Source organism: Apodemus sylvaticus, chromosome 5, assembly GCF_947179515.1.
Source record: "Apodemus sylvaticus chromosome 5, mApoSyl1.1, whole genome shotgun sequence".
Classification (NCBI taxonomy): domain Eukaryota; kingdom Metazoa; phylum Chordata; class Mammalia; order Rodentia; family Muridae; genus Apodemus; species Apodemus sylvaticus.
In genome coordinates, this window is record NC_067476.1 from 102306692 (window position 1) to 102323665 (window position 16974).

General features: G+C 41.4%; 1 protein-coding gene across 1 annotated transcript in view; it reads left to right on the top strand.

Moving 5' to 3' along the window:
* The window catches only part of Rtf1 (RTF1 homolog, Paf1/RNA polymerase II complex component), a 62113-nt gene that overhangs the window by 24911 nt on the left and 20228 nt on the right, over positions 1 to 16974 (top strand). The window contains exons 3-6 of the mRNA XM_052183285.1: positions 3105 to 3252; positions 6388 to 6592; positions 11934 to 12048; positions 12705 to 12816. Of these exons, the coding sequence (XP_052039245.1) occupies positions 3105 to 3252; positions 6388 to 6592; positions 11934 to 12048; positions 12705 to 12816 (580 nt within the window). The remainder of the gene's footprint in view (positions 1 to 3104; positions 3253 to 6387; positions 6593 to 11933; positions 12049 to 12704; positions 12817 to 16974) is intronic.

A 16974-nucleotide genomic window follows, 5' to 3' on the forward strand; every position in this document is an offset into this window, starting at 1 on the left:
GCAAATATGATCTACTCTCCAGTGGCAAAAAAAAAAAAAAAAATCTTTGGATGATTATTGGAACTCTTTGAGTCTTCCTGAAATTCTCAGATTTTAAGTATTTACCTTTAGGTAGTAGGAATACAAATGATTCTCCACACTTCGGTGCTGGGGACTGAGCAGAAGGCTCTGTACCCCACCAAGTGTTCTGGCATCAGGTGATCACCTTCAGCCTGAAATTTTTTTTTTAAGAGTTTTTACTTTTTGTGTGCATTCATGTGGGCAGGCATGAGTCACAGCTCACATGTGGAGGTCAGCACAGCTTTCAGGAGTTGGTTCTCTGCCCACCATGTGGGTCATTAAGCTTGGCAGCGAGTTCCCTTACCCACTGGACCATCTCACTGGCCCCGGAAATTTATTTTTAAGTATAGCATTCTAAATTCCCCTAAAGGGTCACTGACTGCACTGATTGGCTATTTTCCTTTGATGTCATGGAGGCCTCTTAGTCAGGCTGGGGGAGGGGGGGTTTGGTGTGGCTTTGTATCTTCTTTTGAAAATTGTTGGAAGAAAAACAGCTAATACCCTTTTCACTTTTAGAGCTTTTGCTTTTTTATTTATTTATTTATTTATTTATTTATTTATAGCAAAAAGCTCTCTTTTAAATGAGCATTTAAATGTCTTCTGTTTTCCTTCCGTTTTAACCCTTGTCCTTTGTCCCTTCCCATAAAGCAGTGTCCTATGCAATAGTTGCTGGGCTCGCACTTAGGCAGAGAGAGAGTGGAAGGGAAGGGAAGCCAATGGCTGCATGGTGCTTTCCCCGTGCCTTCACTAGTGCGACCCTACTTTAGGGAGTTTTTGCTCTGCTCAGTGCCTACCTCCCCAGGGAATTCAGAGTTTGGCTTTGTTGCACATTAAAAACCCACACCTGTTGGCAAAACTAGACCTAGCCCTTCTGGCTCTCATGTGACCCTGATAGCGCAGCCTCTTACTCTAAACCGTCTCACATTTCTGTTGGGTCCAGAGTGTCTGGACACTTGTTTGGGAAAAGTGGATTGAGGCCATTTTCCTAACAGACTAGATACAGAGTACTGTATGCATTTTTTTGTGCTATTTCTTATAAGAAAAGCCAATGGAACAATATACATTATTGATTCTAATATTGTCTGCATAGAAAGTTGGTTTAGTTTTAGCTCATTTAACAAAAATTGAACATTGTGGACTGTTTTGAATTCTTTTACACTGACTTGAAAATCATTTTCCTTAATGATTTAAAATTAGAACTGCCTGAAACTTCAGGTTTAAGAGAAACTTACAGTTTCTAGATGATGATCTAGGCGTTGAAATGCAATTCTCTATATCAGTCACTATTCACTCACATAATATTTTATTTCATAACATACAGTTTTATTTTCATTCCCCATTAAATGAAAAGGTAAATGGCAATTAAAGTAATTGTATCACAGGTGTAACTCGGCACTCAGGAGGAGTGCCAGTTTGAGTTGTACTTGGGCTCTGCAAGAAGAATTGGTCTTTAAAAACAAAACAAATCATCCTCAACAGTATATTCATCAAGATGAAGTAAATAAGATTGTGAATCTTAGGAATAGCCTCTGTGGGAAACTAATAATATGGCTACTTCTTCATAATTACCAAAACAACAAAAACTATCTATCATAAATGTACTGATCCTAGCTGTACTAGGTTGATCATCCTATTAGAATAGGAGCAAAGATGCTGTATTTTTGCTAAATAGTATATGCCGAAATTTTAGTTTACAGAATTGAATTGTCTGTACTGATGAAAGGTTCATAATTTAGTACACATTTCTTGTAGAATGAAAATTAAAAAGTAGACTACAACTCATCATTTGTTTTTCAACTAAAGTCATTCTAAAACAGCAGGTTGAAATATCAAAAGGCTTTTTGGCTAGAATTGCAATCATGTTATCTATTCTTTTAATGACCAGATTTCAGATTCCTTAGTTCAGAAGTCCAGAACCTCATGTTTGTGACGTAATAAAACACTGTTGCAGCACAGTCCAGTTTACTTTTTTAAAAAATATGTATGGCTGTTTCGCTTGCATGTGCAAAACTTGGTTGCAGTGGATTTCCTAAAATTGGGCTCAACACATGGCTGTGATCTGCCATGTGTATGCTAGAAACTAAACCTCAATTCTCTGAAAGAGCAACCAGAACTGTTAACTTTTGAGTCATCTCCAGTCTCCAGTCTGTATGACATTGCAGCAGTAAAGTCTTTGCCATGCTGGCCTGGAAACAGGAGTCCAGGGCCCTAGCAACCACATAAAAGCTGGAAGTGCATGTCTGCAGCGCTGCAGCTAGGGGGCAGTGAAGACAGGCTCCTAGAGCTCCCTTCCACCCATCTCAGTGATAGAGGCCTGTCTCAAGCGAAATCAGTAGAGAAACTGATATTTGACATTGACCTTTAGCTTGTACATGTACAGGCATACAAATGCTCCCACGTCCACATGTACTGTGCACCACACACAGAAAAGTAAAGAAAACACCAGGGAGCAGGAGACATTTGAGCACAGTGTATTATGAGTTAGTTCTTGATCCAAATTTAGTCCTGTACTAACTAGCAGTGTGACTTAGTGCTTGTCTGTGTGACTGAATTAGGTCCTCTGCGAGAACAGTATGGCTTCATAACTTTTAAGCTGTCTCTCCAGCCTCACAGACCAAAATTTTTTAAAACAAGCTTCAATATTCAGACTTACCAGTCTAACATTAATTACTGCTTCCTTGGAGTTGCCAATGCTCTTCATGCCAGAGGGCGGCTCTTGTCCTTTCTCCCTGTGATTTTGTTGTTTTCCCCTGCAGGAAGCTCTGTCCTCCTGAGACCCACACGAGACATGAGACTATGTGCTCGAACCCAGCATGCCAGCCCTAGGCATTTGGTGCCATCTCTACCACAGAAAATAGGAAATGTTGTATTCTCTTGGTTTTGTGTTTGTTTTTAAAAACACAGTCTCACTGTGTAGCTCTAGACAAGCTTCAAACTCTGCTCCTCCTGCCTCCCAAGCTTCAAAAGAACTGGTATTCTAAGCATGTATCATTTCATTAAAGTGCCTAGTCCTATTTCAATTTTCCTTTTTCCCCTCCTTATAGTGGACATTTGGGAGCAATAAAAATAAGAAGAAAGGAAAAGCCAGGAAAGTAGAGAAGAAAGGCGCCATGAAGAAGCCAGCCAGCAAAGCTGCCTCCTCGGGCAGCTCAGACAGAGGCAGCTCAGCAGAGAGCTCAGCCCCTGAGGAAGGTGAGCCCGCCCAGCCCCGCGGGGCAGGAGCGGGAGAAGGGAAAGGAAGGGGCCTGGGGGTCTGAATACAGAAGGGTTGGCTAGGCTGCTCAAGTGTGACCTTAGAGCTCCTGCCTTAGGCTCCTCTCAGTCTTGAGTGCGCTCTCTTCTCTTTTTGGGGGGGGGGAATTCTTGGTCTGACTGACAAGGGAAATCTTTGAAACAGATACCAGGTCCCATAGAAAAAATTCCTCCATGAAAATAATTCAGAAATTTTGCTGTTTTTGTCAATACTAGTTTGGTTTGACAACTGAACTTGTTCAAGGACTAGAATACTAAACTTTTTTTTTTTTTTTTTTTTTTAATTTTTGGCCAAAAAATGGCCTAACCTGGTTTTAAGCACTTGACTATGAGTGCAAGTTAAATCAAACATTCTGGTGTAACTGATGATTTAATACCCATTAGTAATGTATACTGTCTTTTTTGTTTTTGTTGTTACTATTCAAGTCAAACTGGCCTTGTCTTCTCTATGTAGTCCAGGTTGGCCTTGAAGTGGCGATCTTCTGGTCTCAAACTTCTGAGTCTGAAAAAAGGAAAAAAGGATGCAAAATTATCAAATTCTACTGGATGAGTTTGAATTTGTGGGGAACAAGATATTTATGTAGTCTAAAAGCATTGCCTAGTACACACTAGCCTTTATATAGGGAAATCTGGGGATAGCATCTAACTAGGTGATCCAAATTACCAGTTCCAGTAGCCACAGATGGGTGTTACATAACATCTGGCGTAACACTAAAAGGGAAGGCAGAGGAGAGGGAAAAATTATACAGCAACACCAAAGCCTAGCATAGGTCCCCAGCCAGGACTGCACAGTGAGGAGGAGCAGAAGGAAAAATGAAGGTGACTTTTTCAAAAGCTGTTGTATGTAGCCTGGTGGCAGCCTACTTGTCTATCAAAGCCCCAAGTTTGATCCACAATACCATGGAGGTAGGGACAGCAAAGTACATAAATAACTTTTGTAATATGCTTGCCAAATACATAGCCTAAATTATTTCTTGACAGAACAACTAACTAAGCCAGATTAGGGGATAACTGTTGCTATTTAAACTTAAATGAAATAAAATTTACATATAAAATTTAGATTCTCAGTTGCACTACTCATATTCCAGTTGTCTGTAACCATTCTAATGAAGAATTATTAATTTATAAAGATAATACAGGCTGTGGTGGGGAGATGGCTCAGTGGTTGAGAACAATAGACTCTTACAGAAAATGTTAGTTTCCCAGTAAATCACAAGCACCTGTGACTCCAGTGCCAAGAGGGTTTGATTTGATACCATAGGCTCTGAAGACACTGTGTCCATGCACATCCCCACACAAAGACACACTTCTAATTAAAAATAATAAAAATAGAATAAAAAATTTTAAAACACTGTTTTTTTCACTCGTGGCATGAAGACTGAGATGTTTAAGATAGGGCATCCACATCGCAGCTTTCTAGCAGCTGGGGATTCTACAGACTCCAGAGGTAGGCAAGGTGGACAAACTTTTGATCTCCACACTTGTTGGTAGAAGTTGGGCAGTCTGGTCTGTGTAGAGAGAGGTCCAGGACAGCCAAGGCAACATAGTAAGATGGGGGTTATTAGTCAATTTTTACCATTGCTGTAATAAAATAAGGGAGAAAGGGTTATTTTGGCTCATAGTTCGGGGTGTAGCTCATCATAACAGGCAAGGCATGGTGGCAGGGGCCTAGGTAGTTGGCTGGGAAACAGAGAGAGATGAGTGCTGGTGCATAGCTTTTTTTCTGCCACTCACTTTTAGAGTTGGTTTCCTGCCTCAGTTAACCTCATCAGTACACCCTGTCACAGCACACCTAGAAGCTTGTCTTCTAGGTGATTCTAGATCTAGTCAGGGTGACAGTCTTCACCATCATACAGAGTAAGTTTCACATTGTGTTCATTTCCACCTCTCAGAATTCTATTCAACATTAGAGTAGGCTTTAATTATTCAAAAATGTAATGGCATTGACAGAGGCTAATCCAAGCTTGGCACACCTCTGTAGTCTCTCATGTAGCTGCTCCTGGGGCTAAGGCGGTCATATGAACCCAGAATTTGGGGGCCAACTTGGAAAACACAGTGAGATTCCAACTCAAAACAAAATTAACTGGGCTTGCTAGAGGCTCAGTAGGTCAAGAGACTTGCCACCAAGAGAGCTTGAGGTTAATCCCTGGAGCCTCAAAAGTTAGGAAAACACTGACTTTGCCCACCACACATGAGCCTGATACAAGTATATTCATATTCACATTCTCTCTCTCTCTCTCTCTCTCTCTTTCACACACACACACACACACACAAGCAAATGTAATAAAGCATTAGATAATTAAAAATTAAGAAGACTAGCTGGGTGGTGGCAGAGTCAGGTGGATCTGTGAGTTCAAGGCTAGCCTGGTCTACAGAGTTCCAGGACAGCCAGGGCTACACAGAGAACCCGGTCTCAATATGACTTTCATACTCTCTTTACTTAGATCATTTGTTAATACTGCCTACACAACTTCACATCTCTCTCCAATAACCTTTAATGAGGGTTGGCTTTTATATTTCTTAGTTTTTTTGGTTTTGCTTTGGTTTTGGGTTTTTGAGACAAGTTTTCTCTGTGTTACCCTGGCTATTTTCGAACTAACTCTGTGGATTAGGCTGGCCTCTAACTCACATGGATCTGCCTGCCTGTACCTCCGAAGTCCTGGGGTGCACTACCACCACTCAGCAAAACTTGACTGACTGACTGTCTATGTCTGTCTGTCTATAGGTTGTTTTTATAGGTCTGTAATTTCTTTTTCAGAGTAACCAAGTTGAGTTGAAAGATGAGTGTGGCAGGCATCACAGGTCTGTAAACCCAGAATTCAGGAGGCAGAAGCAGGAAGACCATGAGCTTGAAGGTGTCTTGTGCTCCATAGCAAAAACCTGTCCCAAAAAGGAAAAGATTGTGGTCGTTTTTTCCAGCCTAAATTTCCCTACCTGTTTGCATTTACCAAGGACAGATCAAGGAGACATCCCAAGTGGGTGGAAATGGCCGTGTGCCTTTCCTGTGGGAGAGCTAGCCAAGGGGTGGCCGATGTCCTGTGTCATGGTGTGATCTTGTGTTGTCTTTGGTTGCAGGTGAAGTGTCAGACTCTGACAGCAACAGCTCCTCCTCTAGTTCAGACTCAGACTCCTCGTCAGAGGATGAAGAGTTCCATGATGGCTATGGAGAGGATCTTATGGGAGATGAGGAAGACAGGGCCCGGCTGGAGCAGATGACGGAGAAGGAGAGGGAACAGGAGCTCTTCAACCGCATAGAGAAGAGGGAGGTGTTGAAAAGAAGGTAAGGTTGTCTCACCATCCTGTCTGAGCACTCAGCTTGTTCCTCACAGTTTAAGATTTTCTCCAGGGCTGGAGAGATGGCTCAGCAGGTAAGAGCACTGACTGCTCTTCCAAAGGTCCTGAGTTCAAATCCCAGCAACCACATGGTGGCTCACAAACATCAGTAATGAGATCTGACACTTGTCTTCTGGTGTGTCTGAAGACAGCTACAGTGTACTTACATATAATAATAAATAAATCTTTGGGAGAAAAGTTTTTTCTCCAGCTTCACAGTAGTATAAGGCTTTACCCATATAATTATTTTTCTCATTTATTACAATTTGTGATAAATTACATGAGATGCCAAACATTTCATTTCACACGATGTCTTGGCCCACTGGCCGACAAGTAATTACACAGACACTTTTTATTCATTATGAGAGCTTGGCCTGAGCTTGGCAGACCCTCAGGGAGCTCCTCTAAGGAAGCCAGGCCTTCCAGCCCTGTCCCACTGTGTGGCTTGTTAGTTACTCTTCTTCAGTCCCTGTACCTGTGTCTGGCTGGCAACCCTCTCCCCCCCACCCCCCACCCCAGTTCCTGTCTCTGCTTGGAAATTTAGCCTCTCCTCTCCTGCTTTGCTATAGGCCATTGAGTTCTTTATTAAACTAGTCAAAGTGGTGCAAAGCATGTTTACAAAACACTGAGACAGATGATGCTTCATAAAATGATTGTCCCAACAATGCTTTGTGAAAATGGTTTTACCAAATTACAACAAAAAATTTGAGCATGTGGGGCTGGAGAGATGCTTCAGCGGCTAAGAGCACTGACTGCTCTTTCAAAGGCCCTAAGTTCAATTCTCATCAACCATCCGTAATGGAATCCGATGCCCTCTTCTGGTGTGTCTGAAGAGAGCAACAGTGTACTCACATACACTAAATAAATAAATAAATAGATAAATAAATAAATAAATCTTTACAAAAAATATTTGAGCGTGCTTGAGTCAGGCTAGGCTATATGATGTTTTGTAAGTTGGGTATAGTAAATGCATTTTTAGCTTTCAGTGTTTTGGGTTGACATGCAGTTCTTTAATAAGCTGAAGGGAATCTGTTCATAGGAATGGACAACTGGAAATGTGAGTTGGTGTAATAATATAAACTAAATAGCTTAGGGTCATATTTAAGCCTCTGTACTAATGTGCATTATTCAGTAGTAGACTTTTTGTTGGTTTGTGGTTCTGGTGATAGATCCCAGGGCCTCAAGTATGCCAAATAAGATTTCCACTACTGATCTGTGTCTTCCTTTTTGATTTTTAAGACAATTTTTCCTGGGCATAGTGGCACGTGACATTAGTTCCAGCACTTGGGAAGCAAAGGCAGATGGATCCCTGAATTTCAAGGTCAGCCTGGTCTACATAGTGAGTTCCAGGACAGTCAGAGCTACTTACTAATAAACAAGCAAATATAACAAAAGGTAAATAAAATATAATTAATTTTTACTTATTTACTTTTGTTTTTTCAAGACAGGGTTTCTTTGTGTAACTCTGGCTGTCCTGAAACTTAATTTGTATACCAGGCTGGTCTCTGCCTCCTGAGTACTGGGATTAAAAAGCATGTACCACCATCACCTAGTGTAATTAATTTAATTAAAAAATAAAGTAAGTATACTATTTCACTTCTACCAGACAAAAATTATTGAGAAAGTCATAATCTTGTCTTGACTTTTATATTCAGTGTGTGCCCCTGTTTTATGTACGATATATGTAGGTTTCCATGCCTCTATGTGCACACAAAAGTCATAATAGGGTGTCAGGTTTCTCTTTGTATTCTACCTATTCATTTGAGGCAGGATCTTGGCTAAGCTAGAAACCAGCAAGCTCCAGTGATTGTCCGAGTTCCATGCCCCCTGGAGCTGCCCTCACAGGTCTGTGTGGACTGCTTGGCTAGCTGTGTGGATGCTGGGATATGAACTCCGTACTTCGTGGCTGTGTAGCAGCTCTCTTAATCTCTGGAGCCATCTCTCCAGGCCTTGAATTTACAATGTCATTTTACTAATTAATGAAAGTAATGTGGGCCAACTTTGGTGGCTCATGCCTCTGTTCCCAGCACTCAGGAAACCAGACTGGGGCTCTAGAATGAACCTTAAATAAAACAAAAGGCTGAAATGTTGGTCTGGTAATGTGGCTCAGAGTAAATTGGTTGTATGATTTACCCAAGTCTCCAGATTCAGTCATCAGCACTGCTGTAAATGCTGAAGTGTTTAATCAGAATCTGTTTCAGGTTCCTCAGGGTTTGCCATATTTATTTTAAATGGCAAAAGTTCTTTGTCTTCTCCCAAAAAGGTCAAAATAACAGAGTTCCCAGAACTAGCTTCCTTTCCTGTGTACCTGTTATCTTAGAAGAAAATTAGAGCACGTTAGCTATTAATTCTGTTGCTTCAGGAGCCCATTTGTCCCTTCTGAAGACCATATTAAGTATGATAAGTTATCCTAGACAAGAATGTTTTGCGTTTATTCAGCAGAAAGTGATAGGTATTCATTTTGAGTGTGAATGCTTACAAGATAACATGTATTGCAAGAAACACGACTTGGTATACTGCCTTGGAGGTGTGGGTGAAGAAATGTGACTTCTAAAGTTTAGATTTCTGAACTGTGGAGACCATAAGAAGTTGACATGAAAGTCCAGGATTGGGTTGGAGAGATGGCTCAGTGGTTAAGAGCACTCACTGACTGCTCTTCTAAAGGTCCTGAGTTCAATTCCCAGCAACAACATGGTGGCTCACAACCATCTGTAATGGGATCTTAAGGTGTGTCTGAAGACAGCTACAGTGTATCATATACATTAAATAAACAAACAAACAAATAAATAAATAAATCTTTTTAAAAAAAGGTCCAGGACCACAAATTTTGAGAATTTTTTGTTTGTTTGTTTTATTTTTGAGGCAGGGCTTACCATGTAACTCTGAATGGTCTGGAACATGCTATGTAGACCAGGCTGACTTCAAACTCACAGAGACACTCTTGTCTCTCTCCTGAGCACTGTGACTAAAAGCGGGTATCACCTCACACAGTGAGTTTTACCTTTTTAAGGTAATGGAGGAACTGGGGATCAAATTGAGGCAGCTTTTCTCATGCTAGGAAAGTATTCAGTCTCTGAGCCTCTGTTTTTTCCCCTTTAAGAAGCAGGTAATATTCGGTGACATTTTTAGCAGCTAGAAGAATGTTGAAGGAGGTGACAAAGCTCCTGAGAGCTCTGGCACTCCGTAGCTCTGGGGTAGTACATTGTAGCCGCTTAGAGGATTCTCCTTACCTTTTGGTGCTGTTTTGGAAAGTTTTGGGTTTTGGGGGTTTCTTTTTTTGTTTGCTTTTGTTTTTTGGGGTTTTTTTTGTTTGTTTGTTTGTTTGTTTTTTGTTTTGGTTGGTTTTGGTTTTTAGATTTTCAAGACGGGGTTTCTCTCATTGCTGTAGTTGTCCTGAAACTAATCCCTGTAGACCAGTCTGGCCTTGAACTCTCAGAGGTCCCTTGCTTCGGCCTCCTGATTGCTGAGATTATTATCGTCATCATCATCATTTAAAAATGTTTTTCTGTCTGAGTGTATTACGTACATGTATGTCTGTGTACCATTTAAGTGCCTGGTGCCTGCAGAGTCTAGAAGAGGGCATCATATCACCCAGAGCTGGACTTATAAAGGGCTGTGAGCCACTGTGTTGAGTTCTGGCAATCCAACCCAGGCCTGTGCACCTAAGCATGAGGAATCATTTCTCCAATCCCTAGAATTTTGCTGTGTTGTCTTGGTACTGCTGAGCTCAAATAGTCCTTATACCTCAGCACCAACCTCCAAGTAGGACACAGGTATTTAAAAATTAGTCCATGTAGCATATATTGGCACTTCATTCCCTGTTTGAACTGAGTAGCATTCCATTCATATATGCTGCAGTTTGTTTGTGAATTTGTTCAATTGCCATTAAAGTTGTTCTGTCCTTTTTTTCTAGTACGCATAGTGTACTGTCTCTTAGTTAGGAATTCCATTGCTGTGAAGAGACATCATGACCACAGCTCTTTTTTTTTTTTTTTAAAAAAAAAAAAAAAAAAAACAGGGTTTCTCTGTGTGGTCCTGGCTGCCTTGGAACTCACTCTGTAGACCAGGCTGGCCTCGAACTCAGAAATCCTGCCTGCCTGCCTCTGCCTCTGCCTCCCAAATGCTGGGATTACGGGCATGTGCCACCACACCTGGCCCCAAGGCAGCACTTATAAAGGCTAACATTTAGCTGAAGCTTGCTTACAATTTCAGAGGTTCAGTCCATCAAGGTGGGAAGCATGGCAGCATTGAGATTTAGTGCTGGAGAAGGAGCCGAGAGTTATACATCCTGATCTTAATCCAGCCACACTGGGCAGAGCCTGAGCATAGAAGCCTCAAAGCCCACCCCCATAGTGACATACCTTCTCTAACAAAGCTACATTTCCTCCAGGTCACACCTCCTAATATTGCCACTTTCCATGGGCCAACCATATTCAAACCACTGCATACTATAAATGCTGATATTCAAATGTCTGAGTACCTATTTTCAATTAATTTGGGCATATTCTGCTGTGTTTTCATTTGATCCACATTTATTTTCTTTATTGAGACAGAGTCTCATGTATCCCAAGCTGGCCTCAAACTCACATAGCTGAGGATGACCTTGACTCTGATTTGAATGTTTTTTTCTCATGTCCATTCCAAATTAATGCTTTTGAGTAGGTTGGGGTTGGGGGGGGGTCAGTTTTTTACTTTGTTTTGTTTTGGGTTTTTTAGTTAAGTTTAATTGTATAGGTGTTTTGCCTGTCTGTTTTGTACAACCTATGTGCTTGGTGCTCACAGAAGCCAGAAGAGAGGATCAGGTTCCTGGAGCTACAGACTGTTGTGAGCTGCCTTATGGGTACTGGTAATCAAACCTGGGTCCTCTGGATGAGCAAGCAGTGCTCTAAATCACTAAGCATCTCTCTTTGCCCCACAGACAACAATTTTAGCATACTTATTGGACATTGGAATTTCTTTCAGGAAGCAAAAAAATTATTTTTGTGTGTGTCTGAGACTCTTGTATTGCAAAATGTTTAACTCCTTTCACAGGTATGTCCTGCCATTTTTCTGTTTTAGTTCATTCCAAACATAGTCAAGTTGACAAACAAGAATAGTCATCCCAATGGGCAAGGTGTGACTTACAGCGATGTGAGTGTTCCTTCCCTGAATGGCCATACCCAGCAGAGTTGAGGGCTTCCTTGAATAGATGGAGCAGCCCTACTCTTACTTCTTGTCTTCTAGCCAATAGAAACCAGTCTTTACATATATTTTATTGCTTTTTAAAAAACCAAATATCTTTTAACCAGATTTGAAATTAAGAAAAAACTAAAAACAGCCAAAAAGAAAGAAAAGAAAGAAAAAAAGAAAAAGCAGGAAGAAGAACAAGAAAAGAAAAAGCTGACACAGATTCAAGAATCTCAGGTAGGAGACCATCCCCAGAGTGCAGCTGTCGGTGTGGAGCATGTGGTACAAGAGGGGGGTGGTAATAGTCTGGTAGGCTAGACAGCGCAGATGCGTGAGATAATATAGTCTGCATCTGCACCCTGGGGGCTCACTAGTCTCTGGACACCATTTCCCCATCAGCTACACTGATGGACTCCTTAGAACTTGTTCACTCAAGTCTGGCTAAAGTGAGCATCTCAGGTAAGCAGCTCAATTACATTTACTCAGAAGCGAATCACTCTAGACTTGGTATAAATATAGTTATAAAAATTTATAAAAGTTAGTCATCTCTGTATCTGAAGATATGAGCAGATATTAGATCATAATATGGAATGTTCTTCCAGGAAGAGTTCACTCTGATAACTAATTAATCTATATTTTTTTTCTATTGGGTCAATGTCTTACTGTATAGATCTCTGTCTTCACTGTCTTGGAATTCAATACTTAGACCAGGTTGGAGTCAAACTCAAAGAAATTCACCTGCCTCTCCCTTATGAGTGCTGGAACTAAAGACATGAGCTTAGCTAGGTTTTTAAGTTTGTACAGTCTAATTCACAAGGACCAAAAGTGTTGATTGTTGGTATAGATAATCTTACCAGGACAGAGTAAAAAGTATACCCTCCCTACTTTCTTAGGTTACTTCCCACAATAAAGAACGGCGTTCCAAGCGGGATGAGAAACTAGATAAGAAATCTCAAGCCATGGAGGAGCTAAAAGCAGAACGGGAAAAACGGAAGAACAGAACAGGTGAGTGGGGAAATAAATGATGTTGGTCTATTTCCCTTGTGTTAGCTCTGTATTTTATAGACTTGAAGATGCTATATGGCAGTGCTCTAAGGGGCATCTTTGATCCCATTGTCCAGGCGCTACGTACCCCTTGTCCTCTCTTGTTAATCTGTAGTCCTTTTCCATCAGATTGTCTAAAGCGAATATTAACAATGTTGTGTTTTAACTATAATGATTCACTATCTCGTATAGACAAGAGCCCAAGTGTTATTTCTTTTTGTAGGTACTGTAGATAAAAGCCAGGGCTTTGTGCATGTTAGTCAAACCCTCTCCACTAAGCTGTATTCCTAACTCTAGGACTCCCGTGGGGGTTTGTTTTTATCTGAAAACAGTGTCTCATAGTCCATGCTGGCCTTGAACTCACCAGTGAGTTCATCACTCACTGTGCCATCAGATCCCCTAAAAGTGGAGATACAGACAGTTGCAAGCAACTCTGTGGATCCTGGGAACTAACTCCAGGCCCTCTGTGAGAGCAGTAATTGCTCTTAGCTGCTGAGCCGGCTCTCTAGTGCAAGGCTGCATAGATGCCTCCGTAGTTAAGAGTGCATCCTGTACAAAAATGAGCAACTATAGTTTGGATCCCAACACCCATATAAGAAACTGGACATTTTACAAATGCCTAAAACTCCAGTTGTGAGGCCTCTAACACCCTCTTGGCCCCTGCACATGAGCACAGCATGTACCCACCCACATACATGTGCATACATGCACATAGACACACATACGCATAAATAAATATTTCTTTAAAAAGCACTGAATTCCTCATGATCCAATATATAGTCAGGGTTTGGCTCCCTCTTCAGCAGAGGTCCTTGAATCTTGTAAGGAGGGTGTGATAAAAATATCCCATTTAAGGCTGGGTGTACTGCAATCTTACTCTCTGTACATGGACCAGTGTGGGAATTTATTCTTAATATCTATGAGAGTCATCCATGTTTTCTTATAATCTGGTACAGCTGTTATCTTTTCTAGTTAAATAGTCAACTGGTTATGGCCCCTTGACAAGACCCTACACTCCTTTCTCAAATCTTTCCCTCCTTTCCCTTGTTGCTAAGATTTCTTCCCAGGAGGATCATAAGCAACCTCCTCCTCCTCTTTCTTTTCCTCCTCCTCTTCCTTCTTTTCCTCCTCCTCCTTTTCCTCCTCCTCCTCCTTTTCTTCCTCCTCCTCCTTTTCTTCCTCCTCTTTCTTTTCCTCCTCCTCTTCCTTTTCCTCCTTCTCCTCCTCCTCCTAAGGTTTTGAGGAAGCATCATGATCCCACCAAACTTTACTCTGGAGAATTAATAAGTTTATTGGATTACCTTACAAACATGGTTGTATTAGTCAGGATTCTCTAGGAATAAAAGAACTTATAGTCTGAATATATATGTATAGAAAGGGTATTTATTAGATGACTCACAGTCTGTGGTACAGCTTATCCAACAATGGCTGCCTATGTACAGAAGGTCCAAGAATCCAGTAATTGTTAAATCCACAAAGCTGGATGTCTCAGCTGTTCTTCAGAGTATGCTGGAATCCTAAAGGAGGAGGCTCTAATGTCAGTGAAGGAATAGAGTTAAAGATGGAAGAAAGCAGGCAAAAGAGAGCGTCACTCTTCATCACCTTTCTATAGGCTTCCATCAGAAGGTATGGCCTGGATTAGAGGGGAATTGTCACATCTCAGAGAGCCACATTAGAAATGAGTCATCCCACTTCAAATGATAAAATTAAGCAAGAGAGCTCTCACAGGTATGTCCTGCCATTTTTCTGTTTTAGTTCATTCCAAACAGAGTCAAGTTGACAAACAAGAATAGTCATCCCAATGGGCAAGGTGTGACTTACAGCGATGTGAGTGTTCCTTCCCTGAAAGGCCATACCCAGCAGAGTTGAGGGCTTCCCTGAATAGATGGAGCAGCCCTACTCTTCTGGTGCCCCACCCCATACTCTAGCCCCTCCCTAAAGCCTCATACAACTAAGACAGAAGTTGCATACAGAGTTGGAGAGATGACTCAATGGTTAAGACTGCTCTTCCAAAGGTCCTGAGTTCAAATCCCAGCAACCACATGGTGGCTCACAACCATTTGTAACAAGATCTGACGCCCTCTTCTGGAGTGTCTGAAGACAGTGTACTTTACATATAATGAACAAATCTTATTGCATTACTGTGGAGCTGGTAGATAATCTGGTGAGGGCCTTGTGACCCTCTCTGCCCCTCCATGAGGGGATGGATGTACACAGCAAGCCCATATAGGGTGCAGCTGAATTCCCCAAAAGGAACTTTACATGGCTCTAAGGATAGTCGTGCACAACACCCCTTCCTTTCTCTCCCTGCCCAAGTCAGGAGTGAACTGGGGACCTCATAATTTTTAGGCAATCAAGTGTTCTGTCATTGACCATAGCCTATACTTCTAATCTTTTAGGAGTGGTCGGATTCTGGAAATGGAACCTAGGGTCTCAGACATCCCAACTGTGGACTCTGATGCCAGTCACATCCTTAGAGCACTCCCCACCCCTGCAGGTTATATAGCTTTCTTATACCACCACCACCACCACCACCCCCCCCCCCCCCACCCTGGCTGCCACCTCCGGTTTCTCTGTGTAGCCCTGACTGTCCTGGAACTCACTCTGTAGACCAGGCTGGCCTTGAACTCAGAAATCCGCCTGCGTCTGCCTCCCAAGTGCTAGGATTACAGGCGAGTGCCACCACTGCCTGGCTATTGTCTTACTTTTGAGATTTGATATTATTCATTTCTCTTAGCAGTCCTTTCTGCTGAGAAAGTAGACTACAGTCTACACAGAAGAGTATTTATTCAACTTACTATTCTGTTTTTGTGCCTTTTCAGTGTACAGAGCTAGGATTTTGGTTCTGTTTTTGTTTTTTGGTTGGTTTGTTTGTTTTAAGGATAACATCAAGAAGCTAGGTATAGGGCCGGGAAGATGGCCTGGCAGTTAAGAATACTGGCTGCTGTTCCAGAGACCCTGACTTCAATTCCCATTGCCCACATGACTGTATGCAACCATTGTATCTCCACTTCCAGGGAATCTGATGTGTTCTTCTGGCCCCACATGCACATGATTCATAGATGTACATATAGGTAAAACAGCCATACATATAAAATCAAATATAATTTTTTTAAAAATTAAAGAAACTAGGCATGGTGGTAACATATCTTTCTTTATAACTACTTGAGAAGCTGAGGTAAGATAATGACTTGAGCCTGGGTTTTTGAAGCTACTTTAATTAACATAGCAAGATCTCATTTAAAGGAGAGAGGGAGGGAGGGAGGGGGGAGAGAGAGAGAGAGAGAGAGAGAGAGAGAGAGAGAGAGAGAGAGAGAGAGAAGACTATATACCTTTAATACTCATTTGTTTTTCTTTTTGGAGACTGCATCTCCCAGGCTGGCCTCAAGCTTGCTATGTAGCCAAGAATGAAAAAATGACCCTAAACTTCAGAACTTCCTCTTTCTACTAGGATTACAGGCATTTCCCACCTCAACTGCTTTATTTGACACTAAGGCTTGAACCCAGGGCCTTATCTGTTCAGGCAGGCACCCTAATGGCCTAGCTACATCTTTATTTTTTGTAGCACTTTTATTGAAATAAAGCTTATAAAAATCCTGTTTATTCATGAAAAATTTACAATATAAACAGCTTTTATTATATAGAATTTACAGATTTGTCCAGTAAACCAGTAATTTTTATGCACTTACCCATAAGAAACCCACAATTTCTCAGCCTAAGGCAGCTACTCATCTGCTTTCTAAATATTTCATATGCATGAAATCATGTATGTATAATCTTTTTATGCCTGGATCTCTCTCTTTTCTCTTCCTCCCTCCCTCCCTGCCTTCTTCCCTCCCTGGGTTTTTCTTTGTAGCCCTGACTGTCCTGAAACTGTATACCAAGCTGGCAAAGAACTCACAGAAATCTACCCACCTCTTTCTCCCAGATGCTGAGATTAAAGGCATATACTACCACACCAGCTGATGTCTTTTTTTACCATTTGATGTCATATCCAAGAAATCCTTGCCGCATCCAATGTCATAATTCTCCAGTGATTTTCTCTTTTCATAGTTTAATTCTTAATTTAGATCTTTGTTCCATCTTTAATTAATTGGGTCTTTGATCCATCTGCAGTTA